We start from the raw sequence: 9,942 nt of genomic DNA, 5'->3' as shown, positions 1-9,942 counted from the left end.
GAGAGCACATTCTCTGTTCAGTTTTTACACCCCCCATTTTACCCACTTCAAGCGTGGGACTCCTATATGGGAGACATTCTGCTGGTGGCCTTACCCAGCACCCTGTTCTCTCTGGGTCCTGGGTTGGTCAGGCACAAAGGGTGATATGTGCTGAATGCCCAGGAAATGGCAGAGACAACCCACCTGCCCTTCCCTCCAGGCCTCCACAAATAGATGTGTCCACAATGGCTGTGACAGTCCCAGCAGAGCCTCTGACCCTTCTAGCTGGGTCCTGATACATGTTTTCCATGCTGGCCATGTTATTTCTAGTCGCAGATCCTCTGGAGGGTGTGTGGGGGGGTGCCGCCCCAACTCTTGGAGATTCCAAGCAAAGCAGCTCTGAGAATAATGAGGTTTCTGACCCCCCAGTGAAGCAGCTGAGGATGGGAACCACAGGGGTGCTCCCTCTGTCAGCAACATTACCACTGTCTACTCTAGCAGCTCCGGTGGGGAAGGAGAGGGATTTCTGTTGTCCCCAGTCTGGGCCCCTGGTTATTGAAAAAGTTCGGAATTACTCTTTACCCTTGTGGAGTGTTCTGAGTGTTGGAAGTACCCAGGAAGAAGCCCTGAGCAGGTGCCCTCAGGAGCAGTGCCCATGGCTCCCCACATCAGCCAGAGGCCCAACCCCAGGAAGCCACTCCTGCCCGGGGATGGGGAAGGTGGGCTGGGCGGCTGTGTGCACTGCCCTGGGCCAGCTCACTTGAGCCTGCTGAGCCGCCTGGCCAAACATGAGCCTCTCTCCTGTTGTATCAGATGCCGTTCTGGGGACCTGCGCCAGGAGCCTCTGCCAGGGCTTTAAATAGCTGCCTCCATTGATCTGGCTGCAGGCAGCAGCAGTCACACTGGGTCAGCCTCCATCAGGTGCTCAGGTTTCCCTGAGGACTGGAGTCAGGTGCCAGGGAATCGCGTGGTCTACCTTATGACCTGGTGCTCCCCACACCTGTCTCCTAGGCCTGGGGGGTGGGGAGGACTCCTGTCACTTCATCTGCGGCAAAATACAGCCCCCACCACTTACCAGAGAAAACTGTCTGGCATTGTAGAGAGAGGGGTTTTGCCCTCAAAAGACTGTTGCTTACTTTCAGTAGAATGGGGAATGGCACTGGTATCTTCCTTAAGGGTTGTTATGGGGATGAAATGTATGTAAAGTGCTCAATAGGGCACTGGACTCACTCCATTGATGGCTGTCTTTGCTCGAAGTGTCTTCCTGATGCTGCTGCTGTTGCTGCTTGTGCTTCTTCTGTGCCTACATTCTCTCTCTCTCACTCACTCACTCTGTCTCTCCTCTCCCCCGCCCCACCCCCTTTCTGACAAAGCCACCACCATTTTGTAAGGAACTGTAGCTTCTCTCTGAAACTGCCGGGAACGGGAAAATCTTTTTAAAATAGACATCACACAACCAACAGGGTCCCCTAGGTTCAGGCGGGGAGGTGAGGTCGAGTGAGAGGAACGGCTTAGCATACGTGGGGATGCTCCTCCCATCTCACCCCTCCGCGCTAAGGAGAAGGTCACTTTCTCTTTAAATGCAAATGAACTCCCTCCAGCTTAGCTTTCACCCGGTGGTGTTCCCGGGAGGAGAGGGCGGAGGGCGGAGGGAACTTGCACCGAAGCATCACTCGAGACCCCAAACCTCCAGGTCAGTAGCCCCCTGAGGGAGTGAGGGCGGGGGCGGAATGACGCGGGTCTGACGCTCTGTCTTCGAGCGCGGCTGCGGAGCTGAGCGATGAGTTTGGCACATGGCTTTGGAGCCCGGGCGTGGGAAATAGATCCCCGGTCGCCCCAGCCGCTCCTGGGGAGCACAGGCTCCGGCTCCAGTTCTTCTATCAGGTCCCTAATTGGGTCAAGCTGCTGCACGGAGAGGCAGAGGATGCGCTCCTATCTCCCCTCCCCACACCCGCAGACCCCGTCGGTGCCAGCCAGCTATGTGCCAGTGTAAATGCTTAAGCGCCACCCACCCCCCCAACCCCCCCCCCAGTCCCAGAATTCGAAGTTAGGCTCGGTAGCAGCAGCCTGGAATGAGACCCCCAGAGGAGGGAACCCCAGCCGACCGGAGGCTTGGGGGGCGCTGCTGGACCGGGGACCTCGGAGCAGCCCAGCCACAGGCGCAGCCTTTGTCGGAGGCCCAGGCAGCCAGCGGCCAACCACCCAGTCCACCCTGGCTGCAGCTGAAGCCCAGCAGGGACTTTCCGACTGGGAAAAATGAAGCAGCTGAAAGCACACCTGCGGGACCTATAGGGAGTCCCTAATGTTTTCGGTTGGGGGTGGGTGGAAGTGGAGGAATACCGGTGTCTATGTGGGGGAAACCCACAATGAACCCTGCCCTGTATGCCGCGGCTTCTCCTACAATTACCCACACCCTGGGGCTTTCCCAGGCGCCCCCACCTGCACCTTGTCCCCCTCCCATGCTGACAGGGTTTGTTAGCATCTGCTTAGGCCACTGATAAATAGTATAAGGTTTAGTTAAGACACCCCTAATCTCCGGCTGGGCTTCTGCAGCTCACCTCTGTCTTGTCTCCCACTACATTTCCTCTGCCAGCCCCGCCCCACAGCCACCGTGACAGGAAGCCCCAGTAGCGCCAAGATAATTGTGACTGGTCCCACCCTTTCAGGAGGGGCCTAGGTTTTCAGGCAGAAGGGGAATTAGGTTGGGCCTTAGAAGGTCCTTCAAGTGTACATCCACGATCTCAGCAGCAGACACTGGCATCTGGCTCTGCCCCTACTGTATAGATGAGGTGACAAGCTGGAAGGTCCCAGGGCCCTTCCTTGGTGCAGCTCTCAGGGACTTCTGGGTGAAGGGCTAACTTTGCCCCTGGCTATCTTTGTGGGGTTGCTTCCCTCCTAGGCCTGAGGCCCAGCCAGCGCCCAATGGATGACAAAAAGAAGAAACGGAGTCCCAAGCCCTGCCTGGCCCAGCCAGCCCAGGCCCCAGGCACACTACGGAGGGTCCCTGTGCCTACCAGCCACAGCGGCTCCTTGGCCCTAGGACTTCCTCATCTGCCATCCCCCAAGCAGCGGGCCAAGTTCAAGAGGTGGGTACAGAAGGGAAGGAAAGGAGGAGGGACCCCAACTCTGGGTTGCACTGTAGAGGGGAAGGCAAGGGAGGCCTCCGCCTTTAGTTCCTAAGCAATAATTGATGCCTTTCTGGAGCAGACCCCTGAGAACTCAGAGCTCACTCAGACCCAGTCCCTACCCTCAACTGTGTGGCAAAAAGGCCAGGTGGGTCACTGGGATCACATAGCGTGAGGATTCGCCTCAGAGGAGGGAGTGAGCAACTCTGCAAGAAAGTGAATGTTCCACACTGAGAGGCTTACCTGGTATAAATATGGAAGAAAGCTATTACCTGAAAGGTTTCAGGAACCACAGGTGGTTTGGGGGCCCTGGAGTATCAGGGAACAGGAAATGGTGAGGGAATACCTGGGGGCACAATTTGAATTCTCTGTTGAATTTTTTTTATGATTGGGAGTTTGCATGCTGCCTTATAATGTGTCCATGTTTGTTCCCCACTAAATACAATGTATTCTTTCTCCAGTTGCTCCAGATAAGACCACTGTGTTTCCCCGTGGTTTTGCACACCACTTGCCTAAGGGGCATGAAGCTCAACGCTGTGGGGAGAGTAGCAGGAAAGGCAACTGGGAAGGCAGGAGGGCCAGGCTGGCAGGGGCATTCAATTTTATCCTGAGAGCAGTGGAAATTTTAAGACAGTTTTTTTGGTTTATTGGTTTGGCTTTGTTTTCTATGTATTTTTGTTTTTGTTTAAAACAGTTTTTAAATAGAAGAGTGTTGGCTGGGCATGGTGGCTCAGCCTATAATCCCAGCACTTGGGGACGCTGAGGCAGGCAGATCACCTGAGGTCAGAAGTTTGAGACCAGCTTGGTCAACATGGTGAAACCTCATCTCTATTAAAAATACAAAAGTTAGCCAGGCGTGATGGTGGGTGCCTATAATCCCAGCAACTTGGGAGGCTGAGGCACAAGAATCACTTGAACCTGGAAGGCAGAGGTTGCAGTGAACCAAGATTGTGCCACTGCACTCCAGCCTGTGTGACAGTGAGACTCTGTCTCAAACAACAACAAAAAAATTTTTTTAATTAAAAAAAAAGAAGAGGGCTAGGGGCAGTGGCTCAGGCCTGTAATCCTAGCACTGTGGAAGGCCAAGACAGGCAGATGACCTGAGGTCAGGAGTTCGAGACCAGCCTGGCCAACACGGTGAAACCCCAACTCTACTAAAAGTAAAAAAAATTAGCAGGGCGTAGTGGCAGGCGCCTATAATGCCAGCAACTTGGGAGGCTGAGGCAAGAGAATCACTTGAACCCAGGAGGCGAGGTTGCAGTGAGCCGAGATCACACCACTGCACTCCAGCCTGGGCAACAGAGCGAGACTCTGTCTCAAAAAACAAAAAAAAAGAAGAGGGGCAGAAAGATATTTTGGGAGGAGGTAAGATAGCCCTGGTGGCAATAAGGGAGTAGCTGTCTCTATATACACTGAAGACTAGGGAGGATAAGTGACTCATTCAGGGTCATAAAACAAATGAGTGAGGCACTCAGACAGGAACCCAGGGACCCCCTTTCAGGCACTGCTCTGGCTGTGTTATTAGCAGAAAAGACTTCTTTTTGACCTCTTCACGCCTCCTCACCCCTTCCCAGTGCCCAAGGGGAACCATAAAGTTACCCATTTATGCTAGTGAGTAGATGGGCAGATGAGTTAGTGCAGATAGATAAATTGGTGCATAGGCAGATGGCACAAAAGATCGGGAGGTGCCTGACTGCCCCCTACCCTGTGATCATGGTCATGTCCACCCCACCCAGAGTAGGCAAAGAGAAGTGCCGCCCAGTCCTGGCTGGAGGTGGAAGCGGCTCTGCAGGCACGCCCCTGCAGCACTCCTTCCTGACCGAGGTGACTGATGTCTATGAGATGGAGGGGGGACTCCTGAACCTGCTCAATGATTTCCACTCTGGCCGGCTGCAGGCCTTCGGTGAGTCCTGGGGGCTGGTTTCAGCGGGTGTGTGGATAGGGCTGTAGGGCCCAGTCCATGGGGCATGGCTGGGACCATGGTTCCAGGGTTCCAGGACTCTTTCCCAGGGTTCAGACAGGGGCTTCGTTCCAGGGAAGGAATGCTCCTTTGAGCAGCTGGAGCACGTTCGGGAGATGCAGGAGAAGCTAGCCCGGCTACACTTCAGCCTGGATGTGTGTGGGGAGGAGGAGGACGATGAAGAGGAAGAGGATGGGGTCACTGAGGGGCTGCCAGAGGAGCAGAAGAAGACAATGGCTGACCGTAACCTGGACCAGCTGCTTAGCAATGTGGGTTCATGTCTGGGTGCTTTGGTTCCTGGGGGCATGAGGGGTGGAGAAGGTACATACTCCCAAAGCCATTCCTGGGCCCTGGGTGAAAAGGTGGGAGTGCATGGATCCAAGAGCTCTGGGCCCCTCAACCTCCCCAGAAGATAGCCCCCAGAGCATTGGGGATTTGGCCTGGTTCCCCTCCTAACAGAAGCCTCCCTTTTTCTCTTTGTTGGCAGCTGGAAGACCTCAGTAATTCTATGTATCCTTTCCAAGGAACCCGTCTATGTGTGTGTGTTCCTGAGAGGTCAGTTTCCTCCTCTCCAGCCCTCCAGGAGTATTCACACACAACCAACTTCCCCACCTCTTGCAGTCCTGTCAGATTTAGCCACAGACTGCCCAAACCCAGGTACAGGAATTTAGAATTTCCCCAAAATTAGAAGAAAAGTGGTTGTAGGGGATGTTTTACTACTGATCAAAATCTTTGTGAGTACTTTAGCTGACATCAATCATAGCAAAGCTTGTCCGATGTCCTCCTATCCTTTCAGCATTGAACAATTATTTTTACTAATTTACACTACCACCTCACCTGGTCCTCAGTCAGAAACAGCGCGAGTGCGCGCGCACACACCCCAGTGTGTCTGACCTGCACTATCTGGATGAAGAGAGAGGGGGTGAGAGAGGGCAGGCGGGGACTGCAACCTCAGTCCACAGACGGCCCGAGACCCTCGTCCCCGGCCCTTTGCACAGGTGAGGGAACTAAACCTGTGCAAGATGGGAGACCGGGGTGGGAGGAAGGACTGGTCCAAAGCGCCACGATCCTTGACGGGCACAGCCAGAAGCTGCACCTGGCCGAGAACGCCGAGCCTGAGGAACAGTCCGCTGCGTAGGCGTCCCACGCAGGCCCACACTGCCCCTCTCATTCTCTTCAAACTGTGACTTTTTACGGACTCGGGCGGGTGTTCTGCGGCCCCCCAGGTGCTATGGGGGAGGGGGGCGTTGAATGGAATTAAACCAGAAAGAAAGCAAGGGGCTCCGTGTCCTGCTTCCCCTCCTTGCGCCTTTCCTCCCGGCCTCCGCGGAGACAGCCCTCGGTTATGGCGGTCCCGCCTGCGGGATTGGAGTGCCCCTTGCGGCTGTGGGAGGGGGAGTCGGGGGCTGGGGGGACGCAGGTACGCCTGTCGCGAGGACGCCTCTACCCTGGACGGTAGGAGGTTGCCGTGGGAACGGCTGGGGCAAAGCCCACGCCCGCGCATGCTCAGGAGCGACGCCGACCAATGACGTACTTCGCAGGCGCGCGGGCGGGCCTGGCAGTTGGCGCCCATGGAGCCAGAGCTGCTGGTTCGGAAGGTGTCTGCATTGCAGGTGCGGGGGCGGGCGCGGGGTTCACAGGATTTTTCCTTTAGGGAAATCATGGGGTCTCGTACCTGGACCTCCAAGCGAGATGCTACCACGTTCAGTCCCCTAACTGCGCGCCAACCCCTGGAGATACCGGCTGTCCCCAACCGCGCTGAGGAAAGCTGGGACCCACGGACTCCCTGCCCTGCGCGTCCCCACTCCCACCACACGCTCGCGCCGGATCGGGGAAACGGGAAGAGCCTTAAGGCGAGGAGGGGCATCCAGTCCGGCATCGTCCCTCGAGCCCCCCGGAGCCCTAGCGCACAGCCCACCTATCCTTTCCCCGCCGTCAGGTCCCCTCTTGCATTCGCCGGGACGACCTCTTCAGGACAGTCCTCCGAGATGCCCCCTCTCTTACCGTGATAAGGGACTTCTTTCCTCTCGTTCTCCATACCAGGCCTGCGTCCGGGGCTTCTTGGTCCGACGCCAGTTCCAGAGCCTGCGAGCTGAGTATGAGGCGATTGTACGAGAGGTCGAGGGCGACCTGGGCACGCTTCAGTGGACCGAGGGCCGCATTCCCAGGCCGCGATTCCTCCCAGAGGTAGAACACACCTAGGAGAGAAGGGAAGGAGGGACTTGGGCAGGGTGGAACCCACCCTTCCCAGTGACAAGCTTTTCTCACTGGAAGAGGCAGTAGACTCACCTCCTCACACCCCACTCCTTAACCCTCACCAACTTGTCTGCTAGATCATGGTGCCCAGATACTTGGAAGGGTTTAGCCCTGGGGCTCTCACATCTCTCTTGTTTCTCAGAAGGCAAAATCCCATCAGACCTGGAAAGCAGGAGACAGGGTAGCAAATCCAGAGCAGGGGCTGTGGAACCACTTCCCATGTGAAGAGTCTGAGGGAGAGGCCACCTGGGAGGAGATGGTGCTGAAGAAGTCAGGAGAGAGCTCAGCAAATCAAGGAAGCCTCTGCAGAGATCACAGCTCCTGGCTTCAGATGAAGCAGAACAGGAAACCCAGCCAAGAGAAGACCAGAGACACGACAAGGATGGAGAATCCAGGTACCTCTCTGCCAAGATCAGGGCAAGCCCCTGACCCTCACTGTGCCTCAGCCTCCCATCTGAAGAGTGAAAGGCTTGCGCTAGATAAGCTGCATCCCTTTCCCGTCTTCCCTCTGCCGGGATAGGGCTACCACATGGTTGGGCAGTGCAGGGGAGGGAGTTTCCAAAGTCTAAGGCTAGGCCATTTCCCAGGGTCTGGTCCCTCAAGGTTTTCTCCTTCCTTTCTTCCCTCCTTCACAGAAGCCACAGATCAAAGACTGCCCCACAGCCAACCTCAGCTTCAAGAGCTTCAGTACCACCGCAGCCACTTGGCCATGGAATTGCTATGGCTGCAACAGGCCATCAGTAGCCGTAAGGAGGTAACACTAACCTGGAACTCTTTCTGAACATTTAGGGTCAAGGGTGGGGGTTAGGGAGAGACCTCCTGCCATGCCCAAGCAGGCCTGCTTGCTACAATGTATGTTCTCTCCCCCAACAGTACCTACTTCTTAAACAAACACTGAGATCCCCAGAGGCGGGCCCGATCAGAGAGGAACCCCGCGTGTGCCTAGAACATGGGGAACAGGCCTGTGAGAGGGACCAGTCACAACCAAGCGCACCACTGGAGGACCAGTCCTACAGAGACAGGACCACTGGAGAGCTAGAACAGGAGGATGACTCCTGTCACAGGGTCAAATCACCCCACAGATCCCCAGGAAGTTTGGCCACTACACAAAAAAACATTGCTGGGGCTAAGTGCAGAGAACCATGCTACAGCAAGTCTGGACCACCGTCGTCTATACCATCAAACAGCCAGGCCTTGGGGGACAGGCTCACCAAAGGGCCAGACGATGGAAGACAGACCTTTGGAGGGACCTGCCTGCTGCAGATGAAAATCCTGGAGGACCAGACCCCCAGAGGTTTAAAACCTAGGAACCATTGTCCCAGGAAGTCCAGGACACAGCTGTCTGCACTCTATGAGGACTCAAATATTAAGGAGATGTCTCCCAGAAAACTAGACCACAAAGAGCCTGACTGCCGAACAGTCAGGACACAAGAGTTGGGCCTCTCAGAGGACCACATCATCTGGGATGGTACCTTGGCGGGGCCAGAGCATAGTGTCCTCGATCTCTGGAGGACTAAACCACCCAAAGGCCAGGCCCCCACTGATAGAAGCTCCAGAGATGGAACCTCCAATGAGCCTAGTCATGAAGGACAGAAAAAGCAGAGGACTATACCATGGAGATCAAAGTCACCTGAGATTCTGTCTTCTACAGGGGCAGGCTGTACAGGAGAGGAACAGTGGAGGGGCAGGCCATGGAAAACAGAACCACCTGGCTAGACCCTAGGAAGCCAGGAGAGGATCAGGTTCCAAAGGGGAATGCTATGAAAGGGCAGTGAGACAAGACCTCATCCTACCTCCCTGACCAGCTCTGGCTTCTGCTCCTGCCCCTGGCCATTGGTGACTAGTGGGGCCAAGAGAAGCTGGAGCAGAGAGCTGGCATGAGTATAGGGAAGGAGGAAGGACACATTTTCAATCCTCTGCCTGTAGCTCAATCCAAATTTGTGGATAAGGGGCCGGGTGCAGTGGCTCACACCTGTAATCCCAGCACTTTGGGAGGCCAAGGTGAGTGGATCACCTGAGGTCAGAAGTTTGAGACCAGCCTGACCAACATGGTGAAATGAAACCCCATCTCAACTAAAAATATAAAAATTAGCCAGGCGTGGTGGTGCATGCCTGTAGTCCCAGTTACTCGGGAGGCTGAGACAGGAGAATCGCTTGAACCCAGGAGATGGAGATTGCAGTAGGCCAAGATGATGCCACTGCACTCCAGCCTGGGCTACAGAGCGAGACACGGTCTCAAAAAACAAATGTGTGGCTAAGGAGTTACCTGGGGGAAGTAGAATGAGAGGTCTGTTGGGAATAAAGGTTTTTCTTAGATTCTGAGTCTGGCTGCTTTCATTTCTGCTTCTGGCCAGGACAGATTCTGGGCCCTGCCGTTCACTTCCTACTGGCATGGGGCATTGACCCCGGAGCCAGCTGGGAGCCATGGCCCAGGAAAAGATCTAGCCATCCTCCTTAGGGAACAGCTCCCAAAGCTGATCCCCAATTGAGCTCAGCCTTGTGCTTTAGAGTGGCAAGGAGGCTCTGGAGAGTAGGGTAACACCTATGTTTAAGTGTGATCTCCCCAGGGCAGATGGGATAAAACCCTGAATGCAGATAAATGCTCCTGCCACAATCTCCCTC

At 55.4% G+C, this 9,942-nt stretch overlaps 2 protein-coding genes across 6 annotated transcripts; both read left to right on the top strand.

The window, feature by feature from the left end:
• Nucleotides 1–1,536: 1,536 nt before the first annotated feature.
• Nucleotides 1,537–6,341, top strand: CCDC28B (coiled-coil domain containing 28B). Of its 4 annotated transcripts, none has more exons than XM_513278.8 (6): nt 1,537–1,672; nt 2,879–3,065; nt 4,841–5,007; nt 5,140–5,333; nt 5,552–5,574; nt 6,148–6,341. In XM_513278.8, exons 2-6 carry the CDS (start codon nt 2,902–2,904, stop codon nt 6,200–6,202), a joined length of 603 nt encoding a protein of 200 aa, XP_513278.1. In that variant the 5' UTR covers nt 1,537–1,672; nt 2,879–2,901; the 3' UTR covers nt 6,203–6,341. The 4 variants fall into 4 exon arrangements, with proteins under 4 accessions (XP_513278.1, XP_009451172.1, XP_063639616.1 ...); XM_063783546.1 differs by lacking the exon at nt 1,537–1,672 and adding an exon at nt 2,624–2,768; XM_009452897.5 differs by lacking the exon at nt 6,148–6,341 and having other exon boundaries at nt 5,552–5,881.
• A 145-nt stretch (nt 6,342–6,486) lies between these two features.
• Nucleotides 6,487–9,636, top strand: IQCC (IQ motif containing C). Of its 2 annotated transcripts, none has more exons than XM_001161119.5 (5): nt 6,487–6,677; nt 7,108–7,251; nt 7,463–7,715; nt 7,956–8,074; nt 8,194–9,636. In XM_001161119.5, the coding sequence occupies exons 1-5, from the start codon at nt 6,636–6,638 to the stop codon at nt 9,034–9,036; spliced, it is 1,401 nt and encodes a 466-aa protein (XP_001161119.1). In that variant the 5' UTR covers nt 6,487–6,635; the 3' UTR covers nt 9,037–9,636. The 2 variants fall into 2 exon arrangements, with proteins under 2 accessions (XP_001161119.1, XP_003307995.1); XM_003307947.6 differs by having other exon boundaries at nt 6,487–6,917.
• The last annotated feature ends 306 nt before the right edge of the window (nt 9,637–9,942 follow it).

Source organism: Pan troglodytes, chromosome 1 (assembly GCF_028858775.2).
Source record: "Pan troglodytes isolate AG18354 chromosome 1, NHGRI_mPanTro3-v2.0_pri, whole genome shotgun sequence".
Lineage (NCBI taxonomy): Eukaryota > Metazoa > Chordata > Mammalia > Primates > Hominidae > Pan > Pan troglodytes.
This window is presented reverse-complemented; position numbering and strand designations above follow the sequence as displayed.

Bases quoted from the DNA above. Each gene is read 5' to 3' on its own strand.
- CCDC28B (XM_016958169.4), top strand. From the start codon at position 2,902: ATGGATGACAAAAAGAAGAAACGGAGTCCCAAGCCCTGCCTGGCCCAG. The intron at 5,008-5,139 runs GTGAGTCCTGGG...GCTTCGTTCCAG, and splicing joins TGGCCGGCTGCAGGCCTTCG to GGAAGGAATGCTCCTTTGAG. The intron at 5,334-5,551 runs GTGGGTTCATGT...CTTTGTTGGCAG, and splicing joins TGGACCAGCTGCTTAGCAAT to CTGGAAGACCTCAGTAATTC.
- IQCC (XM_003307947.6), top strand. From the start codon at position 6,636: ATGGAGCCAGAGCTGCTGGTTCGGAAGGTGTCTGCATTGCAGGTGCGG. The intron at 7,252-7,462 runs GTAGAACACACC...CTTGTTTCTCAG, and splicing joins GGCCGCGATTCCTCCCAGAG to AAGGCAAAATCCCATCAGAC. The intron at 7,716-7,955 runs GTACCTCTCTGC...CCTCCTTCACAG, and splicing joins GACAAGGATGGAGAATCCAG to AAGCCACAGATCAAAGACTG.